Below are 25,853 nucleotides of genomic sequence, written 5' to 3'. Positions count from 1 at the left end.
CATTTGCTGATACCAGAAATGACTTTTTAACTTCTGGCTGCAGATAATCTCGTATGTTTGTGGCCTGTCCAATCCCGCGCACTCCAGAAACCCGGAACGCGGGAGACAATGAAGCCAAGAGTCGAGTCTTTGGGCACGTTTGGACATTCTACCCGGCTAGAGTCAGCTGGGGGACTCCAACGGCCAAACGGCCGCCTCCTCCTCACTGTCTGCTCCTCACTGCTTCCCCCGCCTGCTCTTCACCGTCTCAAAAATCGCCGGCCCCTCCACAGGTGACAATTGCAGCCCCTCCGGCGGAAGTCACTCCCTTTCCCATTCTTAGCCCCGCTTCACACCTTGCGCTCACAGTCACTGGCCTGGGCCAGTGGACGCGAGCGTGGGAAGGACCAGACCCGTGGTGTCCTCACCGCGCAGCCCTCGGGCCTTCAGAGGTGGAATCCACCACACAGGGACCTGGAGTTTGCACAGGCTGCAGCCCAGAGCCCAGAGCCAGCCTAGCACCTAGTAGGCGCCCAGTAAATGCTCGGTGAAGGAAGGCATTCCACAGCAGGGTTTTAGGAGAACCATGAATTCCTGTGTGAACATTAAGCGTTTAACCCTACTAGGAAGTCTGGAATATGGAGACCTGAACTGTTTCTCAAAGGCAGCTGTTCTTGTATTCCGAGAGCTAGTTTAGAATTCAGCAAAGGTCCCTGCCCGGTGCATTCCACCTCTGGAGACCAGAGGATGGTGCGGTGGGGGACACCGCGGGTTCTGGTCTTTCCCACGCTCACGTCCACCGGCCCACGCCCAAAGGAAATGGCTGTGAGGGCAAGATGTGAAGATAGTTACAAATACCAGTTAGGGCCAGCGACAGTTGCAGAAATGAGGACTTGTAATAGTTATGAGTATTTCTTCTTTATTTTGAGATGAATACATTTGGGTACATATTAACCAATACTTTTCTTGAGAATTCTCCTCTTCCATCAGACTAGGTAGGGTATTCATTAATAGTTAACTTTTAGAAATCTCAATATTTAGGTTACAGGATAGCAAATATGGAATGTGATCTAGCTAAAAAAGGAGTGAACATCATTCAAAGGCAAATGAAAGACTTTACCCTGTTGGGGAAAGGGTTGGAATATTTTCACTGAATAAGTATGATTTTCCTATTGTCTTTATATGAACCTTAAGTATGGTTTTACAAGGAGGAAAAAAGAGGAGGAAGAAGAGAAAGACGAGGAAGAGGAGGAAAAAAGGAGGAGGAGGAAGGTGTACATTGATGCCACCTTGAGAAGAAGTGAACTGTGGTGGATTTGTAATGTGTCAGTTTTGCTAAGCTTAATGCACGTTTCCCAGATTTGCCATCTTTAGATGGCTCTGGGTTAGCCTGGGCCACAGGAGACATTTGGAAGATAGAATTCAACTGGCTGTTATACGCTTTTGTATACTGGGAAGGGCGTTGTTACAGCTCAGGCATGATCTTCAGCTTCCCTGACTCTTGGACTGGTGGGTGTTTTGCTTCGTGATCTAACATTAAGATTAGAAGTTGCAGGATTCCAGTTGGGTTTTGTAACATCCAATCTGGCTTAAGTTCCCATATTATTAGGAAAGCTTTAGGGTGCTTCAGGAAAACAGTTTTTAAAAAATCAAATTTGGAAAATATCAAATGGAATTATAGGCAATAAGCATAACCCAGTGGAACCGTGAATCAAACTCTCTAAAGCAGGGTTGTCTAAATTTTGGCTTCCTTGGGCCACATTTGGAAAAACTAAAACAAAAACAAAAAACAAAAGAACACTAACTGCAATTGAACTGTGCCTGTAAAGCTTGTAAACAAAATGTGTCTGTAAAGCCTGCAAACAGGCCGGGCGCGGTGACTCAGGCCTGTAATCCCAACATTTGGGAGGCCCAGGCAGGAGGATAACTTGAGGTCAGGGTTCAAGACCAGCCTGACCAATATGGTAAAACCCTGTCTCTACTAAAAATTCAAAAAATAAGCCAGGCCTAACTTTTTGGTGGCCTGCGCCTGTAATCTCTGTTACTCGGGAGACTGAGTATTCTCTGAGGCAGGAGAATAGCTTGAGCGCAGGAGGCAGAGGTTTCAGTAAGCCGGGTCCCACCACGCATTCCCGTGGACTGCATGCTGTTAATAAATATTTGTAATTGGCTCTTTACTTCTACAGATTAGTTCAGACGCCTTCACCATATTCGCCCCCGCTAACAAACTGTTGGGATTACAAGCGTGAGAAAGACTATCGGGTAACATCCTTAGTTCCTGTGTTACAAACGGGAATGAAAACTCGTTTGGTAGTTTATACTAACGTCTAACACGCGTTACCATAGCAAAAAAAAATCTACTCTTGCTCTTTCCCTGCCGCCGCGGAGTCGCGCGGAGGCGGAGGCTTCCGTGCGTTCAAGGTCGCTTCACCCGTAACCCACCGCCATGGCCGAGGAAGGCATTGCTGCTGGAGGTGTAATGGACGTTAATACTGCTTTACAAGAGGTGCTGGGCCGGGCGCGGTGGCTCAAGCCTGTAATCCCAGCACTTTGGGAGGCCGAGACGGGCGGATCACGAGGTCAGGAGATCGAGACCATCCTGGCTAACACGGTGAAACCCCGACTCTACTAAAAAATACAAAAAACTAGCCGGGCGAAGTGGCGGCGCCTGTAGTCCCAGCTACTCGGGAGGCTGAGGCAGGAGAATGGTGTGAACCTGGGAGGCGGAGCTTGCAGTGAGCTGAGGTCCGGCCACTGCACTCCAGCCTGGGTGACAGAGCGAGACTCCGTCTCAGGAAAAAAAAAAAAAAAAAAAAGAGGTGCTGAAGACCGCCCTCATCCACGATGGCCTAGCACGTGGAATTCGCGAAGCTGCCAAAGCCTTAGACAAGCGCCAAACCCATCTTTGTGTGCTTGCATCCAACTGTGATGAGCCTATGTATGTCAAGTTGGTGGAGACCCTTTGTGCTGAACACCAAATCAACCTAATTAAGGTTGATGACAACAAAAAACTAGGAGAATGGGTAGGCCTCTGTAAAATTAACAGAGGGGGAAAATCCCATAAAGTGGTCGGTTGCAGTTGTGTAGTAGTTAAGAACTATGGAAAGGAGTCTCAGGTTAAGGATGTTATCGAAGAGTACTTCAAATGCAAGAAATGAATAAATAAATCTTTGGCTCACACACACACACAAAAGCCTACTCTTAAAACAACAACCCAGGGGAAAGCGCGAACGCAGTCCCCCACTACCACAAATTATGCAATCGAGTTTCCCACATTTGGGGAAATCGCAGGGGTCAGCACATCCGGAGTGCAATGGATAAGCCTCGCCCTGGGAAAACCACCTTCGTGATCATGGTGTCTCCCCTGCCAGGTAAGTATGAGTTCTGACACCTCCTCCCCGCTACAGCCTCATAGTCTCCCCCTTTACAAGCACGGTCACTTGCCCCGCGCACTCCCGAGTCCTTCTAGCCTTGACAGACAACTAGGACTCTCAGGTTCGACCAGCGGTCCTGAACCCGCTCCCACAGCACGGGAACTCCTTCGTGGCGAAGCAGCAGGTGTGGAAGCAGCAGCCCCTGCGCTGCCTCATCTACATAGAAATCGCCCTCTCCGTGATGTCACCGACAGCGCCTTCCTGTCCCCGTCTGCTCTTCCGCTTCATCCTCCGCCACTCAGCGGACCAACCCGCTGCCGAAGCCGGGGGAGGTGACTTATGTTTCTTCCTTCTTTCTCTCCTGTCCCCGCCCCTCGTCTCCCGCAAAGAAGCGGGTACTTAATCTGTGTCCTGTGGAGGTCCCCTTTGGCGGCCAGCTGGAAGCCTGTGCACCCTTCTTCAAATAATAGCTTTCAGTGAGCAGACTAGAACGTTTAGGATTACAAAGGAAACGAATTCCTTTCAAACCTGGTTATCTGTGTGATGTGGCACTGTGTGCATATCTTCGTTAAAAGGCATCAAAGGCCACTGCACTCCACCCTGGGCGACAAGCGGTGACTGTGTCTCAAAAAAACAAAAACACTCCCCCCTAAGCATTAGACGTCAAGGCTGGCAGGGATGTCTGTTCTCTTGAAAGTTCAATATCAAAATACTTGGAAATTAAACTAAAATAGTAGAAGCAAGAACAAAAATTAAGTTGAAGATAATGTCAAGAATATTTCCCAGAAACCAAAATAAGAATGTAAAAACAGGAGAGAAAAGTTCAGGAAGGTAAATGTCCAAGGTCCAAACGCAATTAGCATGCATTTCAGAAAGAGGATAGAAAAAAAACAGTACAATTCAAAACACTTTCCATACCAATAGGTTGAAACTACAGTGAATTTAAACTATTGAATAATGATATTGAACTTTCAAGAGAACAGACATTCCCGCCAGCCTTGACGTCTAATGCTTTTGGGAGGAGGGAAGACTGTTTTTGTTTTTTTTGAGACACAGTCACCTCTAGTCTCCAGGGTGGAGTGCAGTGGCCTTTAATGCGTTTTAACCAAGATATGCACACGGTGCCACACCGCAAAGATAACCAGGTTTGAAAGGAATGGGTTTCCTTTGTAATCCTAAACGTTCTAGTCTGCTCATTGAAAGCCATTATTTGAAGACGGGTGCACGGGCTTCCAGCTGGCCGCCAAAGGGGACCTCCACAGGACACAGTATCCGCTTCTTTACAGGAGACAAGGGGCGGGGACAGGAGGAAAAGAAGTACCCGCTTTGCAGGAGTACACAGAAGTACCCGCTTCTTTGCAGGAGACAAGGGGCGGGGACAAGGGGCGGGGACAGGAGGGAAAGAAGGGAGAGGCATAAGTCACTTCCCCTGGCTCCTGCAGCGGATTGGTCAGCTGAGTGCTCCTGTCTTGTAAGCAGTTCTTGTTTTGTATTTTCACTGTCTCTGACACTGTTAACTGCACAATTTTTTTCTTCTATAACAAAAAAAGTTTGTTTCAATAGTGAAGTATGGGTCGGGCGTGGTGGCTCACGCCTGTAATCCCAGCACTTTGGGAGGCCAAGGTGGGTGGATAACCTGAGGTTAGGAGTTCAAGACCAGCGTGGCCAACATGATGAAACCCTGTCTCTACTAAAAATACAAAAATTGGGCGGGCGTGGTGGTGGGCGGCTGTAATCCCAGCTACTCAGGAGGCTGAGGCAAGAGAACTGCATGAACGCAGGAGGCGGTGGTTGCAGTGAGCCGAGATCGCACCACTGCACTACAACCTGGGCGACAGAGCGAGACTCCACCTCAAAAAAAAAAAAAAAGTGAAGTATGTATCTTCTACAGTATACTCTTCCAACTTATCAGATTCTGTCATTGACATAAGATGTTGCATCGTTACTTGCGTAAGGGGTTTAACACTACTACTATATATAATATATAATATATATATAACACTACGGTTTATTAAAACAGCTATCAGTAAACAGATGCCCCTGATGTTCCAACAAAATAACCTACTATTATTAGAAACCAAATAAGCTCCTCCTCCTATGAGGAAGAAAGTAAACAACTTTTGGCTTGGCACGGTGGTTCACGCCTATATTCCCAGCACTTTGGGAGGCTGAAGCAGGTGGATCACTGAGGTTAGGAATTCAAGACCAGCCTGACCAACATGGTGAAACCTCATCTCTACTAAAAATACAAAAATTACAGCGCGCCTGTAATCCCAGCTACTCAGGAGGCTGAGGCAGGAGAATCACTTGAACCTGGGAGGGCGGAGGTTGCAGTGAGCCGATATTACCCCACTGCACTCCAGCCTGGGCAACAGAGTGAAACTCTGTCTTAAAAAAAAAAAAAAAAGTAAACAACTTCTGGAACGTTTGAAAAAGCAATTTAAGTGAAAATGAAACCAAAAAGGGTAAAAAGAAAAAAGAGTGAATTGTAGGCCGGGCGCAGTGGCTCATGCCTGTAATCCCACCACTTTGGGAGGCCGAGGCGGATGAATCACGAGGTCGGAGATCGAGATTATCCTGGCTAGCACGGAGAAACCCTGTCTCTACTAGAAATACAAAAAAAAAAAAAAAAAAAAAAAAAATTAGCCGGGCGTGGTGGTGGCGCCTGTAGTCCCAGCTACTCGGGAGGCTGAGGCAGGAGAATGGCATGAACCCGGGAGGCGGAGCTTGCAGTGAGCCAAGATTGCGCCATTGCACTCCAGCCTGGGCCACAGAGCAAGACTCCATCTCAAAAAAAACAAAGAAAAAGAAAAAGGAGGGAATTGTAGGAAATAACCTATATGTGATAGTCTATTTTCAATTCTACGTGGCTTGGTATAGGTTTAGGCAGGCTACCTGGAAATAAAGAGATAAAGAAGCAGAATGTGCTGAGCCACCCTCCACCTTCCTTCTTTCCCTTTCACCCAGTGCCAGGTGTCTATCGGAGGGGCCCCCCTCATGTACCCCTCCCCACTCCACCAAGAAATTTAGTTTAAGCTAGCTTGAAACATAGATAATTGCCGGGCGCGGTGGCTCAAGCCTGTAATCCCAGCACTTTGGGAGGCCAAGACGGGCGGATCACGAGGTCAGGAGATCGAGACCATCCTGGCTAACAGGGTGAAACCCCGTCTCTACTAAAAACTACAAAAAACTAGCCAGGCGAGGTGGTGGGCACCTGTAGTCCCAGCTACCCGGGAGGCTGAGGCAGGAGAATGGTGTGAACCCGGAAGGCGGAGCTTGCAGTGAGCTGAGATCCAGCCACTGCACTCCAGCCTAGGTGACAGAGCGAGACTCCATCTCAAAAAAAAAAAAAAAAAAAAAAAAAGAAACATAGATAATTGTACCCTTTCTTGTCAGCTAAGTGCAGCCACTAGGGCCGTAAGTCAAATGTTTGAAAAGTCCTGAGGCATTCATAATGCATTGTGGGCTGCAATAAAATGCAGCAGAAAGACCTAAAGAATATACTTGAAGAACAATCAATAGGTGATGTCTGGGAAGATTGTGACCCACTACTACTCAGGCTATGAGGAACTGGGGAGGGACCTGTGCTCTAGGGCATAAATTGCTTGTTGAAACTGTGCTGGGTGTGCCTGCATGCCAGACACCCGATCTTGCAAGACCGTCATTAAAAGTCTCACTTTCACCGTTCTCCTGGTCTCTGAGTTCATTGTTTGGGTGTAGACGGGTGAATTTGTTTCTCACAAACTTGATTGGATTGAAGGATGAAAGTATTGATCCTGGGCGTGTCTGTGAGGGTGTTGCCAAAGGAGAGTAACATTTGAGTCAATGGGCTGGGGAAGGCAGACCCACCCTCAATCTGGTGGGCACAATATAATCTGCTGCAGATGAATATAAAGCAGGCAGAAAAACACAAACATGCAAGACTGGCCTATCCTGCCAGCCTACATCTTTCTCCTGTGCTGGATGCTTCCTGCCCTGGAACATCAGACTCCAAGTTCTTCAGTTTTGAGATTTGAACTGACTCTCCTGCTCCGTAAGCTTGCAGACAGCATACTGGTCCATATTGTGGGACCTTGTGATTGTGTAAGTTAATACTTAATAAACTCCTTTATATATCTATCCTATTAGTTCTGTCTCTCTAGAGAACCCTGACTAATTCAGTCACATAAAAATACGAGCCTCAGGCCGGGCACAGTAGGTCATGCCTATAATCCCAGCACTTTGGGAGGCAGAAGCGAGTGGATCATGATCACCTGAGGTTAGACGTTCGAGACAAGCCTGACCAACATGGAGAAACCCCGTCTCTATGAAAAATACAAAACTCGGCCGGGCGCGGTGGCTCAAGCCTGTAATCCCAGCACTTTGGGAGGCCGAGATGGGCGGATCACGAGGTCAGGAGATCGAGACCATCCTGGCTAACACGGTGAAACCCCGTCTCTACTAAAAAAATACAAAAAACTAGCTGGGCGAGGTGGCGGGCACCTGTAGTCCCAGCTACTCGGGAGGCTGAGGCAGGAGAATGGCGTAAACCCAGGAGGCGGAGCTTGCAGTGAGCTGAGATCTGGCCCCTGCACTCCAGCCTGGGCAACAGAGCGAGACTCTGTCTCAAAAAAAAAAAAGAAAAAGAAAAATACAAAACTCGCCGGATGTGGTGGCACATGCCTGTAATCCCAGCTACTCGGGAGACTGAGGCAGGAGAATCGCTTGAACCTGGGAGGCAGATGTTGGGGTGAGCTGAGACCATGCCACTGCACTCCAACCTGGGCAACAAAAGCAAAACTCTGTCTAAAAAAAAAAAGAAAAAAAAAAGCCTCAAAGAAGGTCATATGGTTGAAGTTTATATGCAGCACATAAAGGACTAGTGGCTTGGAGTTCTCAGGGGGTGGTGGCCACAGGTTTTGGGAGGTTGAGAGGAGGAAAGACATGGTGAGCAACGACTGTGTTGTGATGCAAATGAAGTCTCTCAAGAAGCAGCCCTCCACCAGATGTGGTGGCTCATGCCTGTAATCCCAGCACTTTGGAAGGCGGAGGTGGGCAGATCATTAGAGGTCAGAAGCTCAAGACCAGCCTGGCCAACATGGCAAAACCCCATCTCTATTAAAAATACAAAAATTAGCCGGGTGTGGTGGTGGGCACCTGTAATTCCTGCTACTCGGGAGGCTGAGTCATGAGAATCGCTTGAACCTGGGAGGCAGAGGTTGCAGTGAGCCAAGATTGCACTACTGCACACTCCAGCCTGGGTGACAGAGTAAGACTCTCTCTCACCAAAAAAAAAAAAAAAAAAAAAAAAGTTTCTCTGTCAGACTTTTAGAAATATGGGACCTTTTGTTTCCTTTTCCTGTGAGTTAATCTTATCTGGATCCAGATAAAGCAGATAAGAAGGTCTCAAAGAAAGCCTATTTGCAGTTGAAGTTTACTTCCTCTACACATGCTAATCTCCCTGACAAAAGGACAGCTTTTCATAGGTATTTCTGTGACTGTTACCTATTGCACTGCGTACATGACTTACCTGGACCCCTACCCAGATATTGTTGCCCATTGCAGTGCCTACATGACATGGCTGAATTCCTACTCACCTTTAACTCTGCTTATTTTTAGGAAACAGGATGTCTGTGGTCAGAAGTTTCTTCTTGGGAATAAACCAGCTGAAGCTGGTGAAATCCGTGATGGCAGCTTACGCAACCTCTGAAAAACATCTAGCTTTATTATAATCCAATTTCCATGCTAAATTGGATTATTATAATCCACTATCCATCAGCGCATGACAGTTGACAATCACTGTGACAATGAACAGAAGAGACCAAGAAAGGACAGAAAAGAGGTGGTTCCATGATTCTAGGAAAAATTCCATCCCTTCCTAAGAAAACCATGAATATTCCTCACCTTGCTCATTCCTTTCATTAAAGATCCTATATATTTGTAACTTCCTGGTTCTCAGTAGCTGAGAAGGTGATTTGCAAACTATACAACTTCTCCAATTCCATGCTATGCTCCTAATTCTCCAATGCCATTGAATAGAGCCTGCGCTGCTTGATGCTCACTCTTGCTTTCATACATTGGCTTTGCAATACTAAACAGGAAAGAGTCCCTTTTTGGGGTGAGACCCGTTAGTAACCTCTGCAGCCCCTCTAAATAGCCACCTCCAAATACACCAAAGAAGTGCATTCTGGGGTGGCATATTTTGGGTTTCCCGCATGGCTAAGCCAACATAATAGGATTCTTGCTGAATGCAGGGTGATCAGACATCACCTAGCGGATGGTGAAGGATGAGGAGCCCTGTTAGATATTATGAGTGATCAGCTATTGAGGATGGGGAGTTCTGGCTAAATTGACTGAGAAGGATTCTTGCTGAGATTGAACAATGCAGAGAGGAACACAGAAGCTCAATAGTTGAGGCCTAGTGAGAAGAGGACTCAGAAGAGCCTGATTAGAGTTTGACCAAGGAGATGTCCACCTGAAATAATTGAAAGGTTCCGAATTCAATGTTAAAGAGTTTATTCATTCTGCTTATGGGAACTAATGGTAAATATTAAAAGAGTTTATTCAAATGAAAATTGGGGAATAGCCAATCAGGGCACACGGACTCCAGAGAAATGGGGTCAGTGCTGCAAAGTCAAAAGTCAAGTTCTTGCTGACACAGAAAGAAAAAAAAATTTAATAGGATCACAACATTTTCTATACAAGGCTGCTTTAAGAGTTCAACAAATTAGTTGCAGAAGTTTTTGTTTGTTTGTTTTTTGTTTGTTTGTTTTTTGTTCTGAGGTGGAGTCTCATTCTGTTGCTAAGGCCGGAGTGCAGTGGTGTGATCTTGGCTCACTGCAACCTCTGCCTTCTGGTTTCAAGTGATTCTCCTGTCTCAGCCTCCTGAATAGCTGGGATTACAGGTGCCCACCACCATGCCCAGATAATTTTTTGTATTTTTAGTAGAGATGGGATTTCACCATATGAGCCAGGCTGGTCTCAAACTCCTGACCTCTAGTGATCCGCCCGCCTCCGCCTCCCAAAGTGCTGGGATTACAGACGTGAGCCCCACTGTGCCTGACCCTTTTTTCTTTCCATACTGCTTGTTTTCTTCTTTGTAGCTGGCTCACATTTCCTTTCCAATTTAAAGGAGTGTGTTTAACATTCCATCTTAAGACAATGCAATAGCCATGAAGTCTTTATGGCAGCAAGGTAAGAAGGAAGTTAATGTATAATGAAAATCAGCAGTGAAGAGGGAAGCAACCTTCCCTGGCACGCTTCAGCAATTTATATAACGTGTTAGAAAACAATGCATGTAAGGAAGAAGGCCAATCTATAATCAGAGAAACAAAGGTTACAACTGCCTAGTTTACAGGTGCTTCTCATGTGACTTAGGCTCCATACTCACTTTTTAAAATTTCATTTATTTATTTTTTGAGATGGAGTTTCGCTCTTGTTATCCAGGCTGGAGTGCAATGGCATGATCTCAGCTCACTGTAACCTCTGCCTTCCTGGTTCAAGTGATTTTCCTGCCTCAGCCTCCTGTGTAGCTGGGATTACAGACATGTGCCACCACACTCGGCTAATTTTGTATTTTTAGTAGAGATGAGGTTTCTCAATGTTGGTCAGGCTGGTCTCGAACTCCTGATCTCAGTGATCCACTCGCCTTAGCCTCCCAAAGTGCTGGGATTACAGGTATGAGCCATGGTGCCTGGCCAATACTCACATTTTTTTAAGGCTCAAAATAATTTGGAGTTCCAACAACTTACATTTTAAATTACTTATTTTCACAGAAAGAATCTTGTCAGTTGTCACTCACTGATTCCTCCAAAGACCATAGTCCTGTCCAGTGATCCTCCCCAAGGCAATAGGTCTCTCTAGTAACTACTGGTTTCCTTTCCCATTTCAATTTCCACTCCAGTTGACTGAATTGTGAACACCAACTCCCACACTTAAATGTTGAAGCCCTAACCCCCAATGTGATAGTTTATGCAGCTGGGGCCTTTGAGAGGTAATCAGGATTAAATGAGGTTATGAGATAGGGGTCCTCATGATGAATTTAATTTCATTATAAGAAGAGACATGAGAAAGCTTGCTCCTCTGCCTTCCCCCTGGTGCACAAAGAAATGGTCACATGGGCACAGAGTGAAACTATAGCCACTTTCAGGCCATAGGAAGAGACCTTAGAAAGAAATCTGCTTTGCTAGCACCTTTATCTCGGACTTCCCAACTTCCATAAGTGTAAGAAATACATTTCCATAGTTTAAGCCACTTGGTGTATGGTATTTTGTTATGGCAACCTGAACAGACTTATACAACAATCCAGTCCTACAGGCAATACAACTACTCTGCTGATTCTGGATTCTGAGCGCCTCTCAGTCCTTTGTTGGGTTATTTTGATCCTGTCTATATATTTATAAATATTCTCTTCATAAAACTCTCTTTAAATCACACATCCGAGTGTGCCCCTTGTTTCCCATCAGAGCCAAGACTGATTTCAGATGATTTCTTAAGGTCAGGTTGATGTCTTAATCCAGTTGTGCTGCTGTAACAAAATGCCACAGAGTAACTTACAAACAACAAAAATTTATTGCTCACAGTTATGGAGGATGGGCAGTCCAAGATCAAGCTGCCAGCAGGTTCAGTGTCTAGTGAAGGCCCATTCCTCTGTCACCCAGGTTGAAGTGCAGCGCTGCAAGCTTGGGTCACTGCAACCTTCACCTCCCAGGCTCAAGTAGTCCTCCCACCTCAGCCTCCTGAGTAGCTGGGACCACAGGTGCTCACCACCATGCCTGGCTAATTTTTTTTTGGGTAGAGATAGGGTCTCACCATGTTTCTCAGGCTGGCCTTAAACTCTGGGCCTCAGGCAATCTGCCAGCCTCGTGAGGGAGTGCTGGGATTACAGGCATGAGCCACTGTGCCCACCTCCAAAATTCTACTAATATGTATGCATAAGTAAATAGTTACCAGATATTATTTTCTGATACTTTGATTGGCAATTGGTTGAAAGAGTTTATCTAAAGACCTGGAATCCACAGAAGGGAGTCTCCTGTTAAGGTAGTGTTCGTATTATGCAGATGAAGCCTCCAGGTAGCAGGCTTCAGAGAGAATTGATTGTAAGTGTTTCTTATCAGACTTTCAAAGGTGCCTGGATTAGGGAAAAGACCTGGAAAGGGATTCCCTATAGCATGTAGACTTTCCCCACAAGAGACAACTTTGTAGGGACATTTCAAAATATGATAAAAAATATATTTTAGGGTAAAATATTTTTATTTCTTTCAGGCCCTGCTATCTGTCATGTGATGCTACACTAGAGTCAGGCTGGAATTTGGTGTCTTATTGCTACAAAAGTCTTAAGATCTCTGTTGTAATGCCTGTTGGGCCTGGTCAGATGTGCTGGTCAGTTGTGCCTGAATTCCAAAGGAAGGAGGGTATAACGAGGCATATCTCACCCCTACTTCCCATCATGGTCTGAACTAGTTTTTCAGGCTAACTTTGGAATGACCTTGGCTGAGAGGAGGCGTGCATTCAAATAGTTGAGGGGCTTAGAATTTTATTTGTGGTTTACACTATAGAAAGTATTTTTCCAATATTACCTGGACAATGGGTCTCCCTGTCAGTATCCAGGGAATGGCATCTGGATGAAGCATTTAGTATTTAGTTGCTACACTCTCACCTAATCCCTCATTGTCAATATTTTGCTATGCTTTCCAGTGACCTAACTGGCCACCATGTCACAGGCTTTATGGTCTCCAAAGGAGACCCCTCCATTTCATGTTTCGTGATTTGAGAAACTGAATAGAATCTACCTGTAAATGTTCAATGGTCTTTGACTTGAGCTTTCCAATTTTGCTCTACTTTACAATGTTTTGTGGGTTACATACAAGGAAGATAATCCAGTCATTTGTTAAGCGTCTCAAATAAGACATACCCTAGATTTTTTTTTTTTTTTTTTTTTTTGTCAAATTAGGATTATTTGGTCTTTGGAGAATATAAAATACTAACATGAGGTAAGCACTAAGGTTCTGAGATGGCTGTGGAAGAGATGACAAAGCCCATCACCATGCTTGAGAGTGCCCAATCATCTCTGCAGGGGCCACATATTTTTGTATTACACCGCATTTGAAAAAACAACAACAAACATCCTTCAAGATTCATGAAATTGGACAACTGTCTGTGTAACACTTCTAGTGGTAAAACCAGTAAGGACGGCTCGTTTGCACCCATCTGAACAGCCTCTCTGGTTTCATAGATATGGTTTCTCTCTGACATTGAACGACTTTCAACTTTAAGTGTAATGCTACATCACAAAGACAAACAGGTTTGAAAGCAACCGGTTTTCTTTGCAATCCTAAACGTTCTAGTCTGCCCATTAAAAGACATTATCTGAAGAACGGTGCACATGCTTCCAGTTGGTCGCCAGAAGGGTTATCTTCAGGACACAAGTCAAGTACCACCCTCTTTCGGGGAAGACCAGATGCGGAGACTCTATGCACCTCCCCAAAAAACAATGGCGAGAGAAAAAGGAGGAAGAGATAGACGTCACTTCCCCCGGCAGCTCCGACAGCAAATAGATAGGCTGAGTAGGCGGAGGCTAGGGCGGAAGAGCAGACGAGGACAGGGAAAAGAGCTGCCGGTGACATCACGGATAGGGCGATTTCTATGTAGATGAGGCAGCGCAGAGGCTGCTGCTTCTCCACCTGCTGCTTCGCCGTGAAGGAATACCCGTGCTGTGGGAGCGGATTCAGGACCGCTGGTCGGACCTGAGAGTCCCAGTTGTGTGTCAGGGCTAGAAGGACTCGGGAGTGCGCGGGGCAAGTGACCGTGCGTGAAAAGGATGAGGCGTATGAGGCTGTGGCGGGGCGGAGGTGCGAAATATTAAATCCGTTAGGAGAAGAAAACGTTATGATTATGGAGGGCGTTTTTTTCGTTTTGTGACTTATCCATTGCACTTTGGATGTGGGAAAATAGATTGTATAGTTTGTGGTAGTGGAGTATTGTGTTTCCTTCTTTTCTTGTTTAGTTGTTGCAAAAATAATGGAGGGATGTCTAGTTTTTCCAGAGCCTTAGTTTCGAGCTAGTCGTTTGTGGTTGGTTTTAGAAGAGTTGGGTTACGGATAGTTAAATCCTTGTGTTTTAGGGAAAGAAATTTCAGATTTTTTTGGGATGGTCTCCCAGATTAACTGTCGCTTAGCTTGTTAGGCGGAGCTCCGGGATTTAGGTCCCACAGCTTTGTGAATGTTGTGGTCCTAGGGTTTCTGATATTTCTTACAAACTTTGGTGTTCTCTGCTATCCTCGGAGCTACTTCTTAGTCTCTGCTTTTTTTTTTTTTTTTTCTTTTCTGAGACAAGGGTTTCGCTGTATTGCCCAGGCTGGAGAAGTGACGCGATCTTCCCATCTCAGGCTCCCGAGTAAGGCAACCACACGCCACGACGCACGGCTAGGTTTTTCATTTTCTTTTTTCTTTGTTTTCGTTTCTTTCTCTGTTTCCTTTGTTTCTCGTTTTCTTTTCCTCTTTCTCTTTCTTTTTTTCTTTTTTCGTAGCGGTTTCACCATTTTGCTCAGGCTGGCCTCCCAACTGCTGGGCTCAAGTGATCCGCCCAGCCTTCGGAAGTGCTGGGATTACAGGTGTGATCCATCTTGCCCGGGCAGCTCCTGCTTTTCACTACAGCATTCACGGGAGTTTGTAGGATTTCTGTGCTGGGTAACGTGTACTCAGCTAGTAGAGCCACATAGAAGTTGTACTCAGAACTGATGGTTTTCTTTGGAATGAAAACAGTGCATTTTGGCGGCTCTTAGTGTCCCGGTTCGGTTGTAGACATAACACCCTTGCTTTGTGTAGGGGAAGGGCTTTGCCCGTGCCCTGGTGCCCCTGCGCAGGGCATCGAGGCCTGCAGATCAGAACCGCAGTCTAACCTATGTCTTGGCGGAATACCCTGCTATTCTCCCTGGAATGTAAGATGGGAGGTCTTGTGAGGTTTCCACAAGTAAGAAAACAAATTTCCATTCAGATTTTATTGACGAAATTGAAAATTATAATAACTGAGTCCAGCCTCTCAGATGACAAATGTCTTTTGCACTGAGAGCCACAAACCACCGCTTGCCTCAGCTCCTCCCTGCAGGTGCAGCCCTGGCTTCCCTCCACACTTTCTCCAGCGGGGGTCACTTCCTCCACAAGAGGGAGACAGCTTTCTGCAGGACCACAGCCTTCAAGGCCTTCCAGAGCCAAAAAATCTCGGAGCGAGCTGTCCTGGTTATAACTCAACTGACCTAGAAATGGCCTTTGCTGGGAGCAAAGCGGGGCAAGGGAGATGGTCGTCGGAGTTGGAGCCTCTGCACTGGACCAGGTTGAGCCACGGGAGGGGAGGTACCCAGAGTTAGAAGGGGGCCAAGCACTGAGACCTCACCATCCTCAATCTCCAAAAGGACTCAGAGAGATGCAGAAATTGAGACAGGGTTCCTTTTTCAAGATAAAAGAAACTACTGAGGAAAGCCCCAGGAGCTATGAACCAAAATCCAGATTCTTTTCCACCTGCAGCTTTTTGTTTTTATTTTTGTCTGAGAAGGTGTCTCGGTCTGTTATCCAGGCTGGAGAGCAGTGGCGCAATTTTGGCTCATTAACACCTCCATCTCCTGGGTTCAAGCAATTCTCCTGCCTCAGCCTCCCTAGTAGCTGGAATTACAGGTGCCCACCATGACACTCTGCTTATTTTTGTACTTTTGTTAGAGATGAGGTTTCACCATGTTGGTCAGGCTGCTCTCAAACTCCTGATCTCAAGTGATCCACCCACCTCAGCTTCCCCGAGTGCTGGGATTACAGATGTGAGCCACCGCACCCAGCCCGCACCTGCAGCTTAATCCCATTTCGTTGGGGCAATTTCATCCTTCCCTATGCTCAGGCCAATAAACAGTACTGTAGGCTGGTAGTTTTTTGACCCCATACATCCTGTTGGTCGGAAAGTTACGTTTTTCTCTTTGGTTAACTGCAGACCTTGATATGCACACTCTCTCTTTCTTGGTCTGAAACCCACCCAATAGTCCCATATGTAGATTTTTGGATAAACATAGAAATAGACCTTTCTGATCTTAAAGCTTGAAACTTAATATTTGTTTTATTTGAGTTCCTTCCTTCAGGCCTCTCAAAAAAGATATCAAAGAACTGAAAGTCACCCAGACAATGAGATGCTGGACCCCTCATTCATCATGACTGCTTACTTGCCCCTCCCTAGTTCCGATTTTTTTTTTTTTTAGCTAGTGTCTCGCTCTGTTTCCCAGGCTGGAGTGAGTGCAGTGGTGTGATCTTGGCTCACTGCAAGCTCTGCCTCCCGGGTTCACGCCATTCTCCTGCCTCAGCCTCCCGAGTAGCTGGGACTATAGGCGCTCGCCACCACGCCCGGCTAATTACTTTTTGTATTTTTAGTAGAGACGGGTTTCACCCTGTTAGCCAGAATGGTCGGGATCTCCTGACCTGGTGATCCGCCGGCCTTGGCCTCCCACAGTGCTGGGATTACAAGCGTGAGCCACAGTGCCTGGCCAAGTGCTGGGATTACAGGCGTGAGCCACCGCACCTGGCCTAGTTCCTGTTTTCTTACACATTGTTACATTTCTTCCCTGCCATCTAAGCCTCCGATTTTTGTTGGTCAGGGACATGGATCTGATGCTAAGTTCTCATCTATGCTGCAGCACCCTGTTAAAGCCTCTTCCCTGGCAATAATCATCTCAGTGATTGGCTTTCTGTGTGGCAAGCAGCAGGAACCCCAGGTCTCTGAATTTTGAAAACGCAATCTCCTGATACAGGTAGGAGCGATTCTACTGACCAATCTGAAAACGATCAGAGGTTTGAAAGCCTTAATCTCGGGTGGGAGTTTGGTCTGCCCTTGGGCCTTTTCTTTGGGCCTACCCGTCAAAATCAACCTAGCCAAACCTGTCTTCAAGGACCAGGGGCAGGGCCAGCTTCTGTCAATGCGGCTTCTCCCGCCAGGTCGGCAGCCACCTTCCCTTTCCCTGTGACTTGAAGAGAAGCTTCAGGGGGCGTTTATTCAATTTGCGAGGAACCCGCAAGTCGCAGGCAGCTGCGCCGTGACTCTGGTTCCCACCGCACCCGCCGCCAGGTTGTGGCTGGCCTGTGTCAATTAAACTCTTTACTGGGAGATGAGATCAGTGTTAGTTTGGTGTACTTTGGTGTTTTTTTTTTTTTTTTTTTTTTTGAGATGGAGTGTTGCTCCGACACCCAGGCTGGAGTGCAGTGGCACGATCTCGGCTCACTGCATGCTCCGCCTCCCAGGTTCTCGACATTCTCCTGCCTCAGCCTCCCCAGCAACTGAGACTACAGGAACACGCTACCATGCCTGGCTAATTTTTTTTGTATTTTAGTACAGACAGGGTTTCACCATGTTAGCCAGGATGGTCTTGATCTCCTGATCTCGTGATCCACCAGCCTCAGCCTCCCAAAGTCCTGGAATTACAGGCGTGAGTCACTGCGCCCAGGCAACCATGCCTAATTTTTAGCCAGTGTTTGCCTTTTGATTGATAGGCGAGTTGCTTAGTTACTTTGGCCCTTGTGTGCTTGCATGTTGCCTCCATCTCATAATTTTAAGTACATGCATGATATGCAGTCCATATGCATCAGCTTTAATGAGCTGATTATCATATGAAGTCATGTTAAGGATACTTTTTCTCTCTAATCCACATGCCTATCTCTGAGGAGCTGCCCCTTTACTGGTTTGGATCTTGCTGGCCATGGGGTCCTTGCTTGCCTTTTTTTTTTTAAAGACAGGGTCTCGCTCGGTTGGCCAGTCTGGAGTGCAGTGGCACGATCTTGGCTCACTGCAACCTCTGCCTCCCAGGTTCAAGCAATTCTCCTGTCTCAGCCTCCTGAGTAGCTGGGAGTAGAGGAATGCATAACCATGCCCAGCTAATTTTTTATATTTTTAGTAGAGAAGGGGTTTCATCGTGTTGGTCAGGCTGGTCTCGAATTCCTGAACTCAGGCGATCCGCCCACCTTGGCCTCCCAAACTGTTGGGATTACAGGTGTGAGCGGCTGCGCCTGCACTTGCTTGTTTTTTTAATCTTACTTTTTGTTTTGGCTGCTCAACTTCTGCTTTTTATCTTGCTTCTTGCTCTCCCGCCCCCATCACCTTGCTTCTGTTTCTGCTTTTACTAATTCTGCCTTTTATCCAACTTCCAGTTCCCTCTGCTGTTCTCCGGCCTCATAATGGCGGTTAGTGAGGGAGGAGTTTTAAGTGGGCAGTCTGACCTCCTATCCTGTCACAGCAGAAACAGCTTTCAAGGGAGTCCATTCAGTTGGTTGTAGGGCCTAGGGCTTATTTTTATCTCTCAATCCTGACAAGGGAAGGCTGGATTAATGCAGATTCTCTGCAGGTGTAAATTTCCCCTACAAAAGACAGTTTTGCAGAGTTACTTGTTTGCTGGCTCTCTGACAGCCATCTTAAAATATGCCAAAGACACATATTCTAGGGTAATTTTCTTTATCTACATCTTCACTATGCTGACAGCCTCCAATTAGCATACCTGAAGCCTTTCTTTTTAAAAAGCTTTCCCACCCTTCTGCCTGCCTTCCAAGTTTCTGCCAAAACACAAGTAACAGTGGCTGACTCCGTGCTATAGCAAGCTCAGAATAAATAGCCTTTGCTTTTTTCCGTTCCATTGGTCTTTGTTTATTTGCAGAAGTTTCAATGTAGAGTTGACAAGGACTCCATCTTTTACCAAACGTTAGACCGTTTCCTCTGAGCCCTTTTCTCTATTAGTTCTTGGCCTGCCAAGTCCAGTTTTAGAAAAGAATACCGTTGAGCCTAGTTTAGCAAGAGTCCTCCCAATCACCTTTGAGAGCTAATCAAGTTCCTCTTAGTAATTTTCCATCCACTGACTTTCATCTTGATGGGTTTCTTTAACCAAGGAGTGGAATATTCATGACAATTCCTGGGTAAAGGTGGAGATGTCTCAGAACTGTGGTGCCATCCATTTTTACATCAACTATTGGTCTCAGAACTGTCATAGCACTGGTGGGTGTGTGATTTAGTATGTTAATGAGCATATATTGAGGGCCTAGTTAAAACCTACATCAAATCCAGCACCACATTGGGTCCAGTCAGTCTTAGACAGCTTGGTCCACACCCTGGTTTTTCAGCATCTTATCAGCCCCCAGCCTCAAGTCAGGTAAATCTGCTGCCTAGAATTAGTTATCCTGTGGCCACCCTGTATTATTCCTGTCTCAAATCTACTTGTAAATATTCAAATGGTCTTTGACTTGGGCATGCCAACTTTGCTTACTTCACAGTGTTTCTTGCGTTATAATCCAATAAGAAAAGATGATCCAGACATTTGTTAAACTTCTCAAATAAAATGGATTCTAGGTATTTGTGTCAGATTTGGATTATTTTGGTTTTGTCTTTGCAGAATATAAAAAACTAACATGAGGACATGAGGTAAGCACTAAGGTCTGGAGATGGCTGTGCAAGAGATGACAAAGTCCAACACCACGCTTCAGAGTGTCCAATCATCTCTTTAGGGGCAGCATATTTTTCTACAGTACTGAATTTGGAAAAACAGTAACAACAACATCAAAAAAAAAAAAAAAAGGGGGGGATCAAGGTTGCAGGCTATGGCTCGGAAGGTTCTTCGTCAGTACTGGGATATCCCCGATGGCACCGATTGCCACCGCAAAGCCTACACCACCACCAGCATTGCCAGCGTCGCTGGCCTGACCGCCGCTGCCTACAGAGTCAGGCTCAATCCTCCGGGCACCTTCCTTGAAGGAGTGGCTAAGGTCGGACAATACACGTTCCCTGCAGCTGCTGTCGGGCCGTATTTGGCCTCACCTCCTGCATCAGCGCCCAGGTCGGCGAGAAGCCCGACGACCCCCTGAACTACTTCCTCGGTGGCTGCGCCAGAGGCCTGACTCTGGGGGCATGCACGCACAATTACGGGATCGGCGCCGTCGCCTGCGTGTACTTGGGCATAGCGGCCTCCCTGGTCAAGATGGGCCTGCCGGAGGGCTGGGAGATGTTTGCAAAACCGAAGGTGTGAGCCCTGTGCCAGCCGGGACCTCCAGCCTGCAGAATGCGTCCAGAAATAAATTCTGTATCTAAAACAAACAAACAAAAAAACTACAAGATTCATGAAACTGGACAACTGTCTTTATGTCTTTATAACATTACCAGTGATAAAACCAGTAAGGAAGGCTGGTTTATAGTCATCTGAGAAGCCTCTTTACTTGCATAAGTGTGGTTTCTCTCTGACATTGAACGACTTCCAGTTTCAAGCGGAATGCTACATCACAAGGATAAAGATGTGAAAAGAACCGTTTTCTTTTGTAATCCCAAACGTTCTAGTCTGCGAATTAAAAGCCATTATTTGAAGAAGGGTTCCCAGGCTCCATCTGGCCGCCCAAAGGTTGCTCCACAACACAGGCTAAGCATCAGCTTCTTTGGGAGAGAACAGATGCGGGGGCGGGAGGGAAAAAGGAAGAGGCAGACGTCACTTCCCCTTGTGGGGTCGGGAGCGGGTTGGTCTGCTGAGTGGCAGAAAAGCAGACGGGGACTGGGAAAGACACTGTCGGTGACATCACGGAGAGGGCGACTTCTATGTAGATGAGGCAGCGCAGGGGCTGCTGCTTCCCCACCTGCTGCTTCGCCACGGAGTTCCCGTGCTGTGGGAGCGGGTTCAGGACCGCTGGTCGGACCTGAGAGTCACAGTTGTCAGGGCTAGAAGGGCTCGGGAGTGCGCGGGGCAAGTGACCGTGCGTGTAAAGGGTGAGACGTATGAGGCTGTGGCGGGGCGGAGATCCCAGAACTCATACTTACCTGGCAGGGGAGATACCATGATCACGAAGGTGATTTTCCCAGGGCGAGGCTTATCCATTGCACTCCGGATGTGCTGACCCCTGCGATTTCCCCAAATGTGGGAAACTCGACTGCATAATTTGTGGTAGTGGGGGACTGCGTTCGCGCTTTCCCCTGACTTTTGTGATGTTTACAAGAACAGACTGTCAGTCGGGGGATACCTTTTTCTTTTTCCACTGATTTTTGTGTTGGTTGTTATTAACAAGTCACCTCTATAGTAGCTTAGAAGCGTCAGGCTTACCAAAACTTAGCTAGCGCAAACGCCAATACCGCACAGTGCTACGTGGGACTGCGTTTTGCAGAGATTGGTCCATGGTCTACAGTGTCTTGAGTTCTCACGCTGTGTAAAAATCTTCATGTTTTTTCCTAGCCCGCAGTCACCTTTTACACAGCCCCCGCTTCTAACCGCAGTACCCTTAGGAGTTTGTGGGATTTCTGTGCTAGCGGGGAATGTGTTCTCACCTCATAGAGCCAGGTAAAAACTACGCAGACCGGTGCTGTTTGGGAAGAAAGCACGGTCTTTGGGACTCTTAGTGTCCCCGTTTGATGGTAGACATAACACGCTTACTTTGTATAAGCGAACGGCTCTCCCGGCGCCCAGGAGCCCTAGCGCGTATTCATCGAGGCCCGCAGGTCAGAACCGCAGTCTCACTTTTCTTGACGGAAATGCGCTGCGATCCTCCCTGAAATATAAGGCGGGAAGTTTCATGAGGAGCCGGGTCCAGTTTCCTTACTATTTCTTGCCGTTTACATATCTAGTTTTTCTTCAGACTTTATTTAAATGACAGCTTCTTGTTTGATGTCTCGCTTGCATATCCTACATCCAATGCCAGGGAACTTTCAAGGTAGCACCCCTACCCATCCTTCCCACCCCCAAGCAGCCCTTTCCTATTTCTGGCGCCAGTGTCCTTCCCCGTCCCTCTTTCTTCAGGCCCCTGCTGATCGCCTTCATGGACAGAAAATACTTAGCTCTCTCTCAACCTGAGGTTTGCACCTGACACGCGTCAGTACCCTGGCAAATTTCTTAATACCCCTTCTCAAATGGCACTGTAAATTCATCTCTTTTTAACTCCCAGAAGTATCTAATTGGTTTTCTCCCTGCACTACGTGAATACTAGTATCCACTACAGAAGAAAACCCCAGGCCTAGCAATGGCGGTTCTGTGCATTGTGCCAGCCTCTCCCAGGGTATGTTTGCTGACCTCACCTACTTCTGATCAACTGAGGTCAGGAGTTCGAGACCAGCTTGACCAACATGGTGAAACTTCGTCTCTACTAAAAATACCAAAAAAAAAAAAAGCCAGGCTTGGTGATGTGTGTCTGTAATCCCAACTACTCAGGAGGCTGAGGCAGGAGAATCGCTTGAACACAGGAGGTGGAGGTTGCAGTGAGCTGAGATGGTGCCATTGCACCCTAGGCTGGGTGACAGAGTGAGACTCTGTCTCAAAACAAAACAAAACAAAAAAATCTAGCCCATCTGAGGCATATTATTGGAGACAGTAGAATCCTGCATCCAACAGGCACTTAGTGCAAATCTGGACCCACTGAGCGATTGGCTCATGTTCCCTATGTTCTATTAAGTGTCAGGAGCAGAAATTGAGCTCTTTGGCTTTTACCCACTAAGTATGGCTATAGGACAGGTCTCTCTCTCTCATTATTGCATCATTATTTGTTGTGATCAGTGTGGGTTTTTGGTTTTGATGTTATGAAGTGAATTTCTGGGGACAATCTCTGATGGGTGGTGTTGACAAGGATCCAGTCCCTGTTTGGTGATACATGACAGCTAATCTGCTCTGTGAGTCTCTTTTATTGTCTATTTATTGTCCTGAGAATAATGGTATTTCCTGATATTTGAGACTGCAGCAATGATAAGTTGTTCATATCTTGTCTTTCCAATGTTTGGTAAAAATTTTATGGGCCCAGTAGTTGTCAATATCTGCAAGAGTGGCATCACTATTACAAGAGTGATCTTACTACTCAATGTCCCCCCTCCCACCCAACTTTGTTCCATAGGAGCTCTTGGCTTTAACAAATTTACTGTATCTAAACGACATCTTAGTCCAGGAAAAAAACTAAATCTGTAGCATGTAAGGAGCAGTTTTTTGTGATTGGTATATTCAGGTTTCTAACCAGCTGAAAAATTCAAATACATGTCCTTTAAGGATTAAGTTTGAACCACACTACAGAAAGGAGAGAAAAGATTTATATGATCATTGTATAAGCAATGGAATCAGCAATATGAGCACTTTTCACAACTATACAAATCAAATGTAATAATCTCCAGAACATTAAGGAAATTCAGCACTTAATGAAAATGAATGAAAAGAAATTATTCACCCACTGTTATATGCCCTGGAAAGAGAATGTCCTGCCAGATTCAAAAGGGTATCACAATATTACTCGCATTTTCAGCGATGAAGGCCTTCCAAGGATCTAATGATGTTAATATTTTCAGTTTATTTCCTTCACTGATAAATATTGTTAATAGATACCATTGCCTCTGTTTTCACCTTAAGTGATGTTACTTAGTACAATTCGTTTCTTTAGAATACCCCTTAGTTTGGTGGAAGGAATTTTCCTGCTTTATAAATATAGGATATTTTCTCATGAAATAAATTGGCCTACTCTTTCAGTGAAGTGAATAGACAAATTAGGTCTCTAAAATTTTAAAGGAGTCACTGCCCCAATTATCTTAGGAACAATAATAATTACTAATATAAAATTAAAATAAGAATATTAAGCCAGGTATGGTGGCCCAGATCTGCAATCCCAGCACTTTAGGAGGCTGAGGAGGGAGGATCAATTGAGGTTAGGAGTTGGAGACCAGCCTGGGCAACATAGTGAAACCCCTGTCTCTACAAATTTTTAAGTATTAGTTAATATTTTAAATTGGCCGGACATGATAATACATGACTGTAATCTCAGCTACTAGAGAGGCTGAGGCAGGTTGCAGTGAACTGCCTGATTGCACCACTGCCCTCCAGCCTGGGTGACAGATTGAGACTCCCAACTCAAAAAAAAAAAAGAAAAAAGAAAGAAAGATAATTAAGAATTTGTTGAAAATTGTTTTACTACAATGCTAGGCTGCATGTCTTGTGCCTGTACTCCCAGCAACTCAACAGGCTGAGGCAGAAGGATTGCTTTAGGCCAGCAGTTGGAGACCAACCTGGGCAACAGGGCAAGACCCCATCTCTAAAAATATACAAGGCAAGCTTAGCCAAGAGGATCGCCTGAGCCCGGAAGTTCCAAGTTGGTCAGCTACGATAGCCCCGCTGCACTCTAGACTGGATAACAGAGCAAGACCCTGTGCCTTATTTTTTATTTTATTTTATTTTTTTACTACTTATGCTTATTTATTTATTTACTTTGAGACAGAGTCTTGCTCTGTAGCCCAGGCTGGAGTGCAGTGGTGGGATCTCAGCTCACTGCAAGCTCCGCCTCCCAGGTTGAAGCTATTTCCCTGCCTCAGCCTCCAGAGTAGCTGGGATTATGGGCGCACGCCAACACGCCCAGCTAATTTTTATAGTTTTAGTAGAGCCGGGTTTCACCATGTTTGCCAGGCTGGTCTCAAACTCCTGACCTCAAGTGATGCACCTGTCTTGGCCTCCCAAAGTGCTGGGATTACAGGTGTGAGCCGCCTCGCCCAGCCTACTTACGCTTGAAATGTGAAGTTTCATTAGGGAAAAATTTTCTTGTTGAATTTCTAACATGAAAAAATACTAGATTTAGCTGTAGATTAAATTAATGGTCTTGATAGTTTGGTACAACAAAATAAATGAAGTTGATAGCAGAGAGGAATGAATCTTTGATGCTTTTGAACAATTTAAATAATGTAAATATTTAATATATAAAGAGATGAAAAGGTTCATTACATTATTATTTATTTATTTTTTATTTTTTGAGACGGAACCTCACTCTTTCGCCTAGGCTGGAGTGCAGTGGTGCAATCTCGGCTCACTGCAACCTCTGCCTCCTGGGTTCAAGTGATTCTCCTGCCTCAGCCTCCTGAGTAGCTGGGATTACAGGCACACACCACCACGCCCTGGCTAATTTTTGTATTTTTAGTAGACACGGGGTTTCACCATGTTGGTCAGGCTGGTCTCAAACTCCTGACCTCGTGATCCGCCTGCTATGGCTTCCTAAAGTGCTGGGATTACAGGCGGGAGCCACCGCACCCAGCCCATTACATTATTTTTTAAACATCAGTGTGTCTCTTTTGACAAATTAGAATGGTTTAATAATCTTGGTTAGGCTGGGCGCGGTGGCTCACGCCTGTAATCCCAGCACTTTGGGAGCCCGAGGTCAGGAGTTCGAGACCAGTCTGGCCAACATAGTGAAGCCCTGTCTCTACTAAAAATACAAAAATTAGCTGGGCATGGTGGCAGTCTCCTGTAATCCCAGCTACTCAGAAGGCTGAGGCAGAAGAATTGCTTGAACCCGGGAGGCAGAGGTTGCAGTGAGCCAAGATTGTACCACTGCACTCCAGTCTGGGCGACAGAGTGAGACTATGTCTCAAAAACAAAAACAAAACAGAACAAACCCAGAAATTTGGTTTTAAAACCAGACAAATTAAATGGCAGACTTCCAATAAGACCTAAAAGTTTCTAAATTTCTAACATTTCTGAAAGAACTGAGAAAATTGCCTCCACTGAGGAAGTAAGCTGAAGGAGGTAAACTG

The 25,853-nt window shown here is 46.0% G+C and overlaps 2 protein-coding genes and 2 non-coding genes across 4 annotated transcripts; 3 read left to right on the top strand and 1 right to left on the bottom strand.

Annotated features, from left to right (window-relative positions):
- The first annotated feature begins 2,393 nt into the window (after nt 1-2,393).
- Nucleotides 2,394-3,159, top strand: LOC113219810 (40S ribosomal protein S12-like). The gene is made up of 2 exons (XM_026447774.1): nt 2,394-2,485; nt 2,799-3,159. The coding sequence occupies exons 1-2, from the start codon at nt 2,426-2,428 to the stop codon at nt 3,135-3,137; spliced, it is 399 nt and encodes a 132-aa protein (XP_026303559.1). The 5' UTR covers nt 2,394-2,425; the 3' UTR covers nt 3,138-3,159.
- Nucleotides 3,160-3,194: 35 nt separating this feature from the next.
- Nucleotides 3,195-3,358, bottom strand: LOC111544052. The gene has a single exon (XR_002732031.1). It is a non-coding gene; the product is annotated as a U1 spliceosomal RNA (small nuclear RNA).
- Nucleotides 3,359-13,953: 10,595 nt separating this feature from the next.
- On the top strand, nt 13,954-20,421 carry LOC111543582 (NADH dehydrogenase [ubiquinone] 1 alpha subcomplex subunit 11-like). The gene is given in 3 exon segments (XM_023213553.1): nt 13,954-14,182; nt 19,732-20,135; nt 20,138-20,421. Coding segments are annotated over 2 exon segments (423 nt in total). The 5' UTR covers nt 13,954-14,182; nt 19,732-19,936; the 3' UTR covers nt 20,362-20,421.
- A 708-nt stretch (nt 20,422-21,129) lies between these two features.
- LOC111544013 lies at nt 21,130-21,293 on the top strand. Its single transcript, XR_002732000.1, has one exon. It is a non-coding gene; the product is annotated as a U1 spliceosomal RNA (small nuclear RNA).
- The last annotated feature ends 4,560 nt before the right edge of the window (nt 21,294-25,853 follow it).

The sequence above is a fragment of the Piliocolobus tephrosceles genome, chromosome 1, assembly GCF_002776525.5.
Source record: "Piliocolobus tephrosceles isolate RC106 chromosome 1, ASM277652v3, whole genome shotgun sequence".
NCBI lineage: Eukaryota > Metazoa > Chordata > Mammalia > Primates > Cercopithecidae > Piliocolobus > Piliocolobus tephrosceles.
The sequence above is the reverse complement of the archived record's forward strand: the minus strand, read 5'-3'. Positions and strand labels throughout refer to the sequence as shown.

Coding starts and splice junctions, on each gene's coding strand:
- LOC113219810 (XM_026447774.1), top strand. CDS start 2,426: ATGGCCGAGGAAGGCATTGCTGCTGGAGGTGTAATGGACGTTAATACT. Junction 2,486..2,798: donor TTAATACTGCTTTACAAGAG/GTGCTGGGCCGG, acceptor AAAAAAAAAGAG/GTGCTGAAGACCGCCCTCAT.